This window comes from Andrographis paniculata, unplaced genomic scaffold, assembly GCF_009805555.1.
Source record: "Andrographis paniculata isolate CXL003 unplaced genomic scaffold, ASM980555v1 Contig69END, whole genome shotgun sequence".
Lineage (NCBI taxonomy): Eukaryota > Viridiplantae > Streptophyta > Magnoliopsida > Lamiales > Acanthaceae > Andrographis > Andrographis paniculata.
Genome location: NW_026137605.1, coordinates 1,882,128 through 1,897,196, shown reverse-complemented (window position 1 = coordinate 1,897,196; position 15,069 = coordinate 1,882,128). Strand labels below are relative to the sequence as shown.

Sequence of the window (15,069 nt, the reverse complement as noted above, 5' to 3'; positions counted from 1 at the left end):
TAAAACATATATTATATATATACATATATATATACATAAGTGTCATGTGCCCCAATTAAATTGGGACACATGTCAATTGGATAACATCTTTCGAAGGCAAAGTATATAAGTAGAGATGTGTCCGATGGGGATAGTCTAACTCTTTTAAATGGACCGATTCAAAAATTTTTTATTTATATTTTTTATCAATTAACATATATTGTTTATCTATATTAATTTTAATTTAATTATAAATAAATAAATATTTTATTTATTTATTTATTTATATTATATAAAATTTTATTATCTATACAATAATATTAATATTGCATTATTGAGATATAATATAATTTAAAAAATATTTAGGGCGTGTTTGGTAATTAGCTGATAGCTGTTAGCTGTTAGTTGATTCAATTAGTTGATAGCTGTTAGCTAATTCAATTAGCTGGTTTGACTAGCTGATTCGATTAGCAGTTTATATTAAAATGTTTGGTAAAACAACTGTTTGATATTAGCTGTTTATACGTAAAATGACAATTGAAGACATTTTTATTTTATTCTTGTTTCTAATATATTCAATTATGTTTTTTTGAGTTCAGAATGTTTAAAATTTTTTGTTATTAGTTATTGAAAATTGTAAAAGTGTTATTTATTTTTATTACAGTTAGCTTTAAAAAATAATAAATTTTTATTAAAATATATAAATAGTTTTTTTTTATTAAAAATGATGTAAAATATAAAATAATAAATTTTTCGTGTATATATTTATTAGGTTAGTTATCGATTAGTTCATTATATTTATAATTTTCAATAAATTTAATTTATTTAATTTATTTTTAGTATAAAATTTATATAATGTAATTTTAATAAAAAAAATAAATTATTAATATTTATATTTTTTTATTTATGTTGATTTTGATAAATTTATATATTTTACAATTAAAATAATTTTTATATAAAAATTAATTATTTTAAATTTATAAAAGTAAAATTATAATATAATAAAATATTTTAATATAATTAATAAATAATGAAAATATATTTGTTTGTGTAAAATGTATAATAAATTTTTAAGGGCATATAAGGAATAAAAATTTTTTTTACAGAAAAAGCTATTTCAAAACGCTGGGTAAGTTAGCTTTTCAAAAATTAGCTTTTTGGGTCCATAAAGCTATTCTAAAAAGCTAATTTACCAAACACCTAAATTAGTTTTTTGACTGGTCAAACAGCTAAAAGCTGTTTAATAAGCTAAAAGCTCTTCAAAAAGCTATTTGCCAAACACCCCCTTAAAATAACAACACTATTCATATAAAAAATAATAAAATAATTTTTTTATAATTTACACTACCTAAAATACCGTGTCCATACTATTTATGTTTTTTTTTAAAAAAAAATAAAATTGATACGTGAGAATCAGCTGTCACTTTGAATGCTTTGCGTAAATTTTTGGTCGAATTTAATATTATGTAATTAGATCCGACAAGAAGAGTCACACTAAACAAACCATGTGTGGTAGGTGGAGTCGGATGTTCGAACCCATGACCCTTATATTTATGTTGTTATCGTTTATGTGTTAGTTTGATATTGAAATGTTGATGTTTATATCTATTTATTAGTTATATCTTTAATATTCTTTTATTTCTAATAATTTTTATTAGACTTTTTTAGATAAATGTAAGAACTTAGGTTTCTGGATATATTTAGTGTCAGATTTTTCGAATTTGTTTGGGTTATCGAGTGTCCTTGAATCTTATTAAAAAAATTGATATGGTGATTGAATTTAAGATTTTGAGTGGCAAATTGAATTTTAAATATTTGATAAATATTTTATTATATTAATATCTCAATCCGAGACGTGAACAGTAACCAAAACATATAGAAGAATGAAATTGCAACTGAACATAATACAGAATGATAATTGATTCTTTTGTTCGGTAAAATAGAGAATTTTAAAAATGTTAAAAAAATAAAATAAAACGACAGAATACACAGTTGAAAAAAAATACATCAATCATTAAAAAATATAAGTATTTTAATAATAATTTAAATATGTTATTTGAATAATATAAAAATTAAATAATAGTAAAAAAAAAATAAATACAATTGTAAAATCACACAGAAAATAAAATAAATAAATATATAATCATAGCTGATCTCTCAATTTTATTTTTCTCTATTTATCCAAAATAAGAAAAATAAAACTAGAAAATATAAAATGATTTATTTCCTAATCCTAAATTGTCTGTTTCAATCCTCCTATATACACACAATCCGAAAATAAAAATAAACTGTCGTAAGGAACGATATGGTAATGAACGATATGGTGGTGTAGGAGTTGATTTGTGACCATGAGCTTATGAGAAAATCCGTTCTTGACCTTTATTAGGCCCGGGACAAAATTAGAATATTGGACCCTTAAATTTTTTATATTATTATAATAATAATATAATAATTTTATATATTTTTTAATGTAAATGTATTAATAAAATATTTTTTATTTATTAAAAGATTAAAATATAAATATAAAATTAATGTGATATGTTTAGTAGTATAATATAAAAAAATATATATATTTGATTTAATATTTTTTCAAGAATATTTTTATAAATAAGCAAAAGTTTTTAAAAGAGAATTTTCAAACAAAAAAGTTTATTAAGAGTTTGTTTCTTTTGATTGGTTTAGGGAAAAATTTGGTTTAAATTTGATATTGAAAATATAATTTTTCAAAAAATGCATAGTCCTAATAATAAAAATTAGAAAGTTTAAATTAAAGAAACAAATACAGTGTTTATATAATATGTAAAATTTTAAAAATACTAATAAAAAATATAATAAAATATACAAATTTAAACATATAGACATAAAAATAAAAATAAAAAGAACACACAAAATATTATTGTATCATATTTTCATAATTTTACATAATTTACAAAAATATATAAAATCATACAATTAAATAAACACACTAAAACATATAAATATTAAATTTTTTTAAAAAATAATGTAGAAATCATTTATTTAAAAAATAATTATAAAATAGAGTTTTTATTTAAAATTTTATTTTATATATTCTATATAAAAAAAAAATAATATATATATTAATATATAGGAGTGTACATATATATTGTTGGGTCCCTTATGGGCCCTTAGGGGAAATGGACCCTGGGCAAAGGCTCGCCCATGGCCGAGCCTGACTATGGGTTCAAACTCCTGACCCATCCGATGATGTTCGGCTACACGTGATTTAAAAAAAAAAAAAAAACAAACCGCTGAATTTTTTAAAATAAGTTTAACCGACTTTTTGTAGTGTGACGGGCTAGTTTAAATTGGGCCGCGGTATGAGCCACCTTGAAGCCCAAATTAAAATTATAAATGGAATATTAATTAATTAATTAATACGAATTTTAAAGAAAAGTCACGTCAATGATAAGCAATTAGAACATAATAATGATAAATCACCAAATCTGAGTGACTGATTATACAGCCGTCAGAGTCGCGTCTTTCATTTTTCCAACGCCAACAGATCTCCGACACGTGTCATAATTTCACACGATTGACAGTCGGAGATAGCGTCGTCCGTCGGATCAAATCGGACGGTGAAGAATGCTCCGCATGGTTTCCATTTGGCAGCAAAACTGTCAACTCTTCATCCAGTTTGTATGTCTCTCTCCCTACGGTTGGATCCATTTCCCTTTGCTTCCATTTTCATCTTCCTTCCTTCAATCCCTTCACACGCAATCGTCGGTATATGGTTTGGGGCGCGGCGGGGAGGGGAGTTTTCGTGGTGATCTGAGGATCTAGATCTTCGTCAATTTGCCGATCTCGAGTTTGGCGGAAAAAGGAAAAAAAATGGAGGTCGTGGGGAGAAATCCTTGCGCGATGTGTGTATCTGTGTGTTTGATGCTGTTCCTGTTCATCAACGCCGCTCAGTGCTTCTACCTGCCTGGCGTCGCTCCTCAGGATTTTTTCAAGGTATTTGGTTTTTTTTTTTTTTTTTTTTTTTTTTTTTGCGTGGCTGATTTCCGACGTTTTTGGATTCTGAATGTATTGGGTTGAAGTGTTTGTTTATACGTGCAGTGGATATGCCTGTTTGGAAATGATGATTTTGTGAAGTTTTGATTGAATTTATTGTGCGTTCGGGAATTTGATTTGATCGGTTGAGGTGTTTTAGTTTTTAGATCTCGTTGATGATTACGTTGCTGTGAGTTTAATTGTGTTGATTCTCACTCAAAATTTGGAAAATTTTGTTTGATGCTGAGCCCTAACCTTGGTTTAGGATTCCAAATGTAAATTTTCAGCTATTCTGCATGTATAGGATCGGATATTGTAAACTTATGTATACTTATAAGATTGATTGGTTAAATTATGGAATGACGTAGTGTAATATGCATAATGAATCCATAATATCATGTTGTTCATACTTAAAAAGCTTCTAATTTAAATTCCCATCCAGTCTTGTATCTAATTAAGGGCTTTATTTGTTGAAATGAACATTCGATGAAGTTGGATAATATTAGTTTATTTAGACTGATCCGACAGTAGTAATGTGGCCTAAAGTGATAGCTCGGGTGAGCATTATTGTCTGCTAGTTTTGTCTTCTTGACCTAATTGGATTACATCAGACATTTATTGGAATCCTTTTGATGCAGGGTGATCCTTTGAGGGTGAAAGTAAATAAATTGTCCTCAGTAAAAACTCAACTTCCTTATTCCTACTATTCCCTTGCTTACTGTACACCACAGACAATCGTTGACAGTGCCGAGAATCTGGGGGAGGTTCTTCGTGGTGATCGAATTGAGAACTCTCCCTATGAGGTTTGTTTTCACTGTGGCTTTCTCTTGTTTATTCCTTTTTCAATCTCTGAAGTTTGTTTAATATTTTCATCTTTTGATTAGTTATTTTAGCTGGGTCCGTTTTTGTGCATCCAATGTAAATTCGAGAACATTTGTCTCAAAACTAATTACTCTCCTTGGAGTGCATCTGTGCAGTTTAAGATGCGGGAGCCGCAGATGTGTAATGTTGTCTGCAATGCTAAGCTCAATGCCAACGAGGTAAAGGAATTCAAGGAAAAGATTGATGACGAGTATCAAGTGAACATGTAAGCATGATTGTTGAAAAAAATTACATCATAGCGAATCATATAATGAACTATTGCCTTCATATTTGTTTGGTTTATCTGCAGGATTTTGGATAATCTTCCTTTAGTCATGCCTTTTAAAGGACCAAACATGGACACATTAATTTATCAACACGGTTTCCCTGTTGGCTGGAAAGGACAATATGGAGTAAGTTCTGTATTTGATTTGATTGTCAAAAAGTTTCTTTTTCATATTGAATTTTGATTCTTGTTCTTTCTCCCTCCCAATTTTCCAGCAAACGGAGAAGTATTTAATCCACAATCATTTGGCATTTACTGTAAAGTATCATAAGGATATAGAAACTGATGCTGCAAGAATTGTGGGATTCGAAGTAAAACCATTTAGGTAATTATATTGTTACCATGCTTGATATGCCGATATGCTGATGTGTTTACTTTAACCTGTTATTGATCTCAAGGTTTGGTTGTGAATTCAGTGTTAAACATGAATATGAGGGTGATTGGAATGAAAAGACAAGATTAACAACCTGTGATCCTCATGCGAAAAAAACAGTAACGAGCTCTGAATCTCCACAAGAGGTCGACGAGAACACAGAAATTATCTTCACATACGATGTGGAGTTTCAGGTAATACGATATTTTTCGGTTTTTACATTAATCTCCTCTCCTGTTTGCATCGGATGCAGCAGCAGCTTGAAAGTTTGGAACTAAATGCCATCATTTTTGTCGTAGGAGAGTAATATCAAGTGGGCTTCTAGATGGGATACTTATCTTTACATGGCTGATGAACAAATCCACTGGTTCTCGATCGTGAATTCTTTGATGATTGTTCTTTTCCTCTCCGGGATGGTGGCAATGATCATGCTGCGAACACTCTACCGCGATATCTCTAAATACAACCAGTTGGAGACTCAGGAAGAGGCCCAAGAAGAAACTGGTTGGAAACTAGTTCACGGTGATGTCTTCAGGCCTCCAGCAAACTCGGATCTGCTGTGTGTTTATGTCGGGACTGGTGTTCAGTTTTCTGGGATGATGCTCGTCACGATGATCTTTGCTGCACTCGGATTCTTGTCTCCTTCCAACAGAGGCGGACTAATGACGGCTATGCTTCTTCTCTGGGTATTGATGGGCCTTTTCGCCGGCTATTCTTCTTCACGTCTGTACAAGACGTTCAAAGGATCGGATTGGAAGAAACTAACCCTGCAAACGGCGTTCATGTTTCCCGCGATCGTCTTTGCCATCTTCTTCGTCTTAAATGCGCTGATTTGGGGCGAAAAGTCCTCCGGAGCAGTGCCGTTTGGGACCATGTTCGTCTTGGTCCTCATGTGGTTTGGAATTTCTGTCCCACTCGTTTTCGTGGGCAGCTACATCGGGTTCAAGAAGCCTGCAATGGAGTTTCCAGTAAAAACCAACAAGATCCCGAGACAAATACCCGAGCAGGCGTGGTACATGCACCCCATCTTCTCCATATTGATCGGAGGCATACTCCCGTTCGGGGCTGTGTTCATTGAGCTGTTCTTCATCCTGACTTCGATCTGGCTGCACCAGTTCTACTACCTATTCGGGTTCCTGTTCCTTGTGTTCATCATCCTGGTGGTGACGTGCGCTGAGATCACGGTGGTGCTGTGCTATTTCCAGCTGTGCAGCGAGGACTACCTGTGGTGGTGGCGGTCGTACCTGACCTCGGGGTCGTCGGCACTGTACCTTTTCCTCTATGCCGTGTTCTACTTCTTCACGAAGCTCAACATCACCAAACCAGTTTCCGGCATCATGTATTTTGGGTACATGCTGATCGGTTCGTATGCTTTCTTTGTGCTGACAGGGACCATCGGGTTCTTCGCGTGCTTCTGGTTCACGAGGCTCATATACTCTTCTGTGAAAATCGACTGAGCTTTTTACTGTTTTATGGCTTCGGAAGGATGCAGAAATCGCGCATAAAGATGCTGGAATTCGTCGTCGTCGATATCGGGTAATGCCTAAAACTCCCTGGTGATTTTGTTCTGTTTTTATTGGGATGTAGGATCTGGGAACTTGGTAGAAGTATTCTCAGCGTTTTTTGGTATTGATTATTTTGATTTTTCTTGGTTATTTAAAGAAAGTGTCTTTGGAAGTATTTTGGAGAGGATATGGAAGCAATTCTTTGTCCTAATTGATTGATCGATTGATTAGGCAGATAATATGTATGCATGCTTTATGACTTGTAATTTACATTTTACACTTATTTTATTGAGAGATTGTAGTAATGTGAACTGAAACATATGTATGTATGTGAACATCTTCTAACTTGTTGGATCAGTAGTCAGTTACAAGTGTTGTTCCTTTCTATTGTTTTTCATATTAATTTGAGAACGTGAAATATGTTAATAATGATTTAAGAAAGGGATTGTGTTTTGGTAAGTGGTGCAGGATAAATTCAAACCTGAAAAAAGGCGTGTGTAATGAATTCAGCGATACTACTATTATATAAGAAATAAGAAATGGTCTCGGGGTTGGACGTCTGACCGTGAGGTTATGGGTTCAAACTGAACATCTCAGGTCACCTGCGACACATGATTCGCCTAGTGTGATTTTACCGGTCGGGTCTAGTTTGTAGTGTATTAAGTTCGGCTGGATGCTAGACCTAATCATACTAATTTTATTTTCGTTAGGCACCAACTATTTTGTTCATTTAAATAATCTTTTTATATATTAACATTCAAACATAAAATATTACTAATCTTAATCCAATTCAAAGTAAATATTATATATTTTTTTGGGAAGTTTAAAAAATTATAGTAAATAGTTAGACCGTAGTATAAAAATAATTTTACAATCCAACACATTTATTGTATTTAAAAAAGAAAAGAAAAAAAAAAAAAAAGAGGTGAAGTTACCCGCCTCTTAATTTGCAGGGTATTAGAAGCTACGGGTTACTCAATGCGCACCTGTTTCATGGCAACACTTCAAACAAACACAGTGATGAAATTACAAATTAGAAAAATCTGACGGAAACTTGAACCGATTTGAGAATGAGATATCAAATTAAACATTATCAACTTTTGAAAAAATTCAAATAAAAGTCGTAGGTTCTCGAAATCTCACTCGATTTCTTGTATAAAAATCCTAAAATAACCATCGAAAGCTTCATAAAATATATATATATATATATCTTCACAAATTTCTTCAAATCTTATGATCGAAGTAGTTAAGATCAAACCCCCAACAGCAGCAGCAGCAGCAACATTAGAGTCCCTCAACAACAACACAAAACATTCATTCATAAAAAGCAGTAGTAGCAGTAGTTAGACACAAAACCTGTGCACAACACTCAACTTACTCTTCCGCCTCCGCCGAAAAGTCGGGTTCCGGAGGCTTCTGCAGCTTCACCAGCTCCCGCGCGCTCTTCAAGTTCCGGTTCCTATGCACTCCCCGCAAAGCATTCGCCGCAAACCTCGACGCCAAGAACGTCGCCCGGATGCTGTACGACCCCCCCCCTCCCCCTCCATTTTCGCGGCCCGAATCATCCAACCCTCCCGACTCTTCTTCCTCCTCCTTTCTCCTCGCCTCCATGACCTTCCTCTTCGTGTACCGTCGCCACGCAGCTTGGATGAAGCACGCCGCCCATGTCCGCCACTGCTGCGAGTAGAATCGGAAAGTGTGCTGCACCTGCCTGCTGTGCAGCCGCCGGAACTGACTGGCGACATATTTCAGCTCGTCGGCCGTCAGCGCAAACATCTCCACTTCTGTCAGCGCCTTCACCGTGCGCGTCGACGACGGAAGGTTCGAGCTCGGTTTCGGGTCGAGCGCCCACGTCAGAAGCTCCTCGCCGCAGAACTCGCCTTCTTTTAGTAGTATCCGGTTGAAGAACCCGCTCCTTCCACCATCGGTCGTCACGCTCTCGAGACGGCCGCGGATCAGGAACACCATCTCGTCAACGGGATCCCCCTCCCGGACAATGTACGTGTTCTCCGTGAACAAGCATGGTCGGAGCCTCTCGCATATGGCGTCTAGCAGCCTCTCGTCCATGTTCTCGAACAGCGGGACCTGAAAAGAAAGCCATGCAGATCACAAATCAACGATACCCGATTTTTCTAACAAGTCAGTATGGATTCAAGCATGTAACACTGGTGCCAAGACTATAAATAACTACACCCTCAGGTCTATTACTTTAGATACTATAATTTAAGTAAAATATAATTAGTAAATAATTAAGCAGTATAATAATTATAGATTAAGATAACTAAATAATATAATTAAATTTAAAAAATTATAAAATATACTCTCTCCGTTGTCCAAATCTATTTTTATTTTCCTTTTCTGATTGTCATTCAAATTTATTCGGGTTTCTCTTTAGTAAAAAGATACCACATTTTATATTTTTTTTTTTACCAAAAAAGTAAAAATTTCTATTTTTATCTATTTTTTTAAAATCCGTGCCCAGTCACATGAACACACAATCAGATGACGGAGGGAGTATTTTATTTTCAAAAAAATGAAATGACATTACATGGAATAAACGGAAATAGAAAACGGAGGGAGTATTTAGTAATACCCGCTTAACCAAGGCGAGACAGAGATGGCGTTTTATGTCTCGTCTGAGATCCTTCGGCAGACTTCGGACCAAACTTTCTTCGTCGACTCCACGGGTTTCCAGCCACTTGTACTGATCGTAGCGCCTGACTCGTTCCCGGAGTTCGGGTGGGAGCAAACGATGGTGCATCCATTGTTCCGAGTCACGTCTTTTGACTCTCATCTCTTCGAGACGAATAGTAAGCGACTGAAGGTACGTCTGTAGAAACAAGAAGACACCGAAAAAGTTTCAAGCGCATAGTTCGGAAATCCTAAATTATTTTTACTTAAGATCACAAAAACGCAGTAAGGAAGAGTCGAAAGAAAATGGTGAAAGCTAAGTTTGTACAGCACCTGCATGTTTCCAATCAACAGTGCAAAGAGGATTAGACCGAATATGGCGAGCGCAATGCTGAATAAGGACTCTCCCGGGTATGTGCTCGTCTGAAGTCCTTGCCCAAGTGTACTGCAGAAATATAAGAACGGCGTAATTGCAGAGAGTACGACAAAATACTTTATGCAAACCCGATTAAGTACTACTACCGTCAATCTTCAAATAATATCGACACAAAGTCTATCAAAACCATCGACATTCATCACTCAAAACAAGGAGAGTCAAACATTTCAAAACTAGCAATTCAATCAAACACGAGTGTATTCTCTAATAAATATATTGATTCAGACATAATTTTGAAAGGGAATATCTTATCTCAAAATCAATGGAAATTTGGTCGATTACTTTAACCACACTCTTTCAGAAATGAAATACTAAAATTATACAAGGCAATGCTAAAATGTCCGGAATTTAAATAACTGGGAATTTAAGGACACATGGATCAGTTGAAACCGAGAAGTTCGTTTACCTCAAATTCTGCAGCCCCCACCACAAACAATAACAATATTTGGACACAAATTTTTTGGAGAAAACAATACCAGATGACAAAGCATTCCCAAAAATTCCAAAATCAAACGGGGGATTTTTGTCATCATCCACAGGGCAATTTGAGTTCAGGACTTCGGTACTAATATTGCTCCAGATCTTGTAGCCTTCCATATTTTCATTCCCACAGTATAAGAAACCGATCCTACATGTTTGATTGTTCTTACAAGCTCTCTGCCAGCATGTATCGTTGCGCTCAACGGATAGCAAGTACCAGACAGCCCCAACAATCTGTATAGAACAAAAGAGATATTCTCGTTGTAATAAAAGCACATTATGCAGAAACTGTATCTGTCGATTCAATACACATGAAGAAAATATGTACAAGGATTCAAAAAACCACAATGGAAACTCATGTCAACAAGGATTTTTGATAAAGAAAGAAAGACCATTTTCAAATACAAAAATATCTGCTGTCAAATTGTTTTATGTACCAAGACTTCGGAGACACACATCATTAGCTATAAGATTGAAAAAACAATGCACAAGGAAACGAATGCTATTCATTCTAGTTAGGCCATGAATCCACGATAATGGCAAAGCTTGAGACGAATGCTTTCTGGATCAGTAATACCATGCACAATAATTTAACTATTACAATGTTAAAATTCTAACTCGAAACTCCCTCTCTCTACTTTTATGATCATAGGAGCTGTACACGGTTTTAATAGATATAATATTACATTGATTGGTTGATTATGACATAAAATACAAATATTGTGAAAACTGGAAAAGTGAGTTAATGGGGTGAAATTTTTTTTGGATCAAGTATGTGTATAAATAGTCTGATTGTGGCATATTTGTAAATAAACATAAAATTGAAGGGTAAATTTGAGTTTTTCTTTCTTTTTTTTTTTTTTTTTTTTTTGCTATAAACGGAGAATGCATATTTTTTATGGACATACAAAAAAAAGAAAAATATACATAAAATTTGTGGACAAAAAGAGTAGTAGAGTGAGAAAGCAATGACATTTCAAACTAAAGTCATTTTGAGTCTTCCCAACTAAAGAGAAGATGTATGTTCTAAGGCACTCAAAACATTGTCATATGCACCTCAAGAGCTTTTATTGAAATGGATTAGTGAGAATTATCCCTTTCGAATTTTAAAACCCAACAGTAACATGAATTGTTAGTGTAGATTCATTAACTGGAAACTTACATGACTAGCGAGCATGTAGAGCAGCAGATAGGTCACGGCGCCGGCCCAAGCAGTTTCAGCAAAGACACCAGAAGTTCTTTTCAACTCTGAAGTTAGAGAATATATTCGGACAAATCTGGGAATATATTGAAGCAAAATGATGAAAAAAAGCGCTTTCTTAGTAGCCAATACATCGGATCCATCTGCAGTGAGTAAAAACCTCCAGACAACGATCTGCAGACATTCAAAAAGATGGGAAGAAACCTCCAAATCAACATTCATATTAAACGTGTAAGAAAAAGCATCGTGATGTAATGCAGGGACAAGTATCTGGCCAAGTGAAGTCATGAATTTGATTTGCATCAGTTTGTTTTGCTTTCAATTTTTGAATACCTCGGAGCACACTAATTCGCAACCAACAAAACATAACTTCATCCAAATATTTGTTCTCTCTTATAAAATCCCAATAACTATTTCATGGTTTCCCTTCGGTTAATTTAAATCTCCCTGTTTACAATTACCTACATTATACCCTAAAGCTAAACTAATACTCAAATCCAATTACATTATACAATGACTATATAATATTATGTTAGAAAATAATAATAATAATACATTCATTTCATAAATATATTTCTCAAACCCAAATCAGCATATCCACATAAAACATAGATACTTTATTCCAGCTAGAGTAGAATTGCAAAAATCAAAAGCAGGACAAAATTCAATAAAATGGCACAAACAAGAATTTCAACAATTAGAAGACTTCCAAAGAATATTGGATGAGGAAAAATATTCTGTTCTAGAAAATACTAGCTTCTTAAAACCTGCCTATGGGATGCATAAGATTCAAATGTTTTGAAATCTACCAATCTAAAAACCCAAAGCAAAATCAGATATCAAGAAGAAACACAATTAAATATACTGTTTCAAACCTGAGGTAGGGGAAGAACCGCAAGGAAATCAATGATAAAATAACGCTTCAAGTATCGTTTAGCAATCTTTGCAGGATCTATTACAAGTTCACCACGTCCGAAAACCCGAGAAGATGGAGCAATATAAGCAGTTCGGAATTGTAGAGCCATGTGAATAAGATAGAAAGCATCAAGCATTGTCCGCAGTGCTGTGGCAGTTGCAGCTAACTTTTTATCCATGTCTAGACAATTCGATGATTTGTTAAAAACTGGAAGGAAGAAGAACAGAGGATCCACAGATACCCCCAAAATACACAACATCACAAAAAGTTTGTTCCATAGTGTCAGAAGTTTGTCCTGAGGGTCAAATATCTTCTTCTCAGACACTTTGAGATCTTCAGGAAATACTTTTCGAGAGACGCCATATCCTAGAGATCGACCAAAAGATCTTAATCCTTGAGATCCTTTGGTCATTCTTATCTTAAAGGACTTTGATGCAGTGGTATGATTACCACACCTTAAACCATCGATATTGAAACCACATTTGTTTGCTGCCACTGCTGCTGATGGTGATGACAATGACGATCTGGAGTCCAATCTTAATAGGGAAGAAAAAGGAACTCATTATTATTGCAGATACCATAGGAAATAACATGAAAATATGTGATGCTTTATCATTAAGTGCCGTGATGGGAATGTGTTTATGCCACCACTCCTTTTTCTCCCTCTATACATAATATTTTGCATAATTTATGATTTGTTTTGATTAAGTTCTACGGATCAGGTTGCCATTTTTATGATCTTTAGCACCATGATAGGTAGGACCAATGAAATCATTTTTTTTCATATATATGCAGGGGAACACGATACCTTACAAACTTTTCACGTTGTCCAGAGACAAATTGAGTTTTTGAATCACAATCGAACATTTGATAGCCAATGCAAGTGCAGCTGAAATCAGAAAAGTAAAATCAAATTAGCCAATTTTCAAGTAAGTATTTTGCTATTTTCCAAGTCACTTGAAGCTATTTTACAGATCTCGTTTGCCATTCTATCAAAATTTGGTACTACATAAATTCTTTTTATTAAGTCATATAATAACTTCAACACTTTCAAATAAGGGATACAATAATTAGATGCTTAAACAGGCTAAAATCACAAATTGCCGAGAAATAAATTTCTATGCAGATCGGAGGTCATATTGCATACTAAAGGTCCAAGCTATTCTAATTAGGGCAATCCTAAGTAGCCTCCTAAAGTTGGCGGATTCTTTGAACTTACATGAGGAATTGACTTGTGCACAAATAAGGAGCTTGCTTATCGGCACTAAAGTAGTAGACTTTCTAAGACTTGTAAACCATTAATGCAGTCTATGCCATGGCAAGATAGTGTCTATAATACTTAAAATTTATGTCAATATATAGCCTCACCTAAAAGCTTAAAATGAGATGAATCTTTCTGTCTGTCGTATACACAAATTCCTCCTAACATTTCCCCTAACTTACAGGTGCCGTAGGCTGAGTTTGTTCCCTTTTATAATATACAAATGGACTGTCATTCGATCACTGGACATGCTCTAAAATCATGCTAAATAAGGTTTCGGGTGAAGGTAATTATTTAACAACAACATCATAATAATATTAAAATTGAGAAACAGAACATCTCTCAACTATTCATCAAATTTGTTTTCCCAAGAACTATCAAATCAAACACATATTTAAGTTATTTCAACTCAAGATTTTAGTAATCCCAAACCCCAAACCTAAATCAAAATCTCAAAGAAACACAAGTGTTCACAAAACAAATATTATATGGATTTTGAAAATCGTTTCAACTAATGTAAATATCGCAATGTCTTGATTTTCGAATTAAATCAAGATACAAGTCCCGAGCCATAAGATTGTCTTTTCTAATTCAGTCAACACAATTCTAAAACTGTCGAATCACTTCAAATTTGATCAGAAAAAAACACCAAATTCCACCACTAGTTAATAACAAATCGGTCCAATATAGAATCCTTCTCAAAGTTCACATAATTGGATCTCCAGCCGTGAAATCGAACACATCCATTCGATAATGATCGTAGAACAAGGGCAATCTCAGTCTCCTAATTTTGTTCCCATTTTCCCTCTAAACCTCAAAAAATGGCCCGAATGCAATAGAACTACATAACGATATAATAGCAAAAATAGAAAATCATGAAACTTCTTCCCAAAAACCCAATCGTATTTCTCTAAACTAATAAAAAAATCAACGCAAACACAAAGAGAAACGCAACAATTCATCAGATGCAGCAAAACAATCGCAAAGCAGATCAAGCGGAGACTTACAACGAATTTGGAAAGATTAGAAAGAATTCGTAAATCCTAATCAGCGAGGGAGCGAGGGAGAATGAGAAATTTGTTGAAAGTCTGCACTAAGTCAAATTTTGTAGAAGAAGACGAATGGAAAC

At 34.1% G+C, this 15,069-nt stretch overlaps 2 protein-coding genes across 2 annotated transcripts; one reads left to right on the top strand and one right to left on the bottom strand.

The window, feature by feature from the left end:
- Positions 1 to 3,635: 3,635 nt before the first annotated feature.
- LOC127264091 (transmembrane 9 superfamily member 9-like) lies at positions 3,636 to 7,400 on the top strand. The gene is made up of 7 exons (XM_051293468.1): positions 3,636 to 3,951; positions 4,629 to 4,793; positions 4,968 to 5,077; positions 5,162 to 5,264; positions 5,353 to 5,462; positions 5,554 to 5,704; positions 5,810 to 7,400. The coding sequence occupies exons 1-7, from the start codon at positions 3,829 to 3,831 to the stop codon at positions 6,965 to 6,967; spliced, it is 1,920 nt and encodes a 639-aa protein (XP_051149425.1). The 5' UTR covers positions 3,636 to 3,828; the 3' UTR covers positions 6,968 to 7,400.
- A 799-nt stretch (positions 7,401 to 8,199) lies between these two features.
- On the bottom strand, positions 8,200 to 15,069 carry LOC127264090 (probable cyclic nucleotide-gated ion channel 5). The gene is made up of 8 exons (XM_051293467.1): positions 14,948 to 15,069; positions 13,488 to 13,568; positions 12,639 to 13,215; positions 11,725 to 11,937; positions 10,489 to 10,796; positions 9,980 to 10,091; positions 9,609 to 9,845; positions 8,200 to 9,100 (listed from the first exon to the last, which is right to left on the bottom strand). Exons 2-8 carry the CDS (start codon positions 13,544 to 13,546, stop codon positions 8,390 to 8,392), a joined length of 2,217 nt encoding a protein of 738 aa, XP_051149424.1. The 5' UTR covers positions 13,547 to 13,568; positions 14,948 to 15,069; the 3' UTR covers positions 8,200 to 8,389.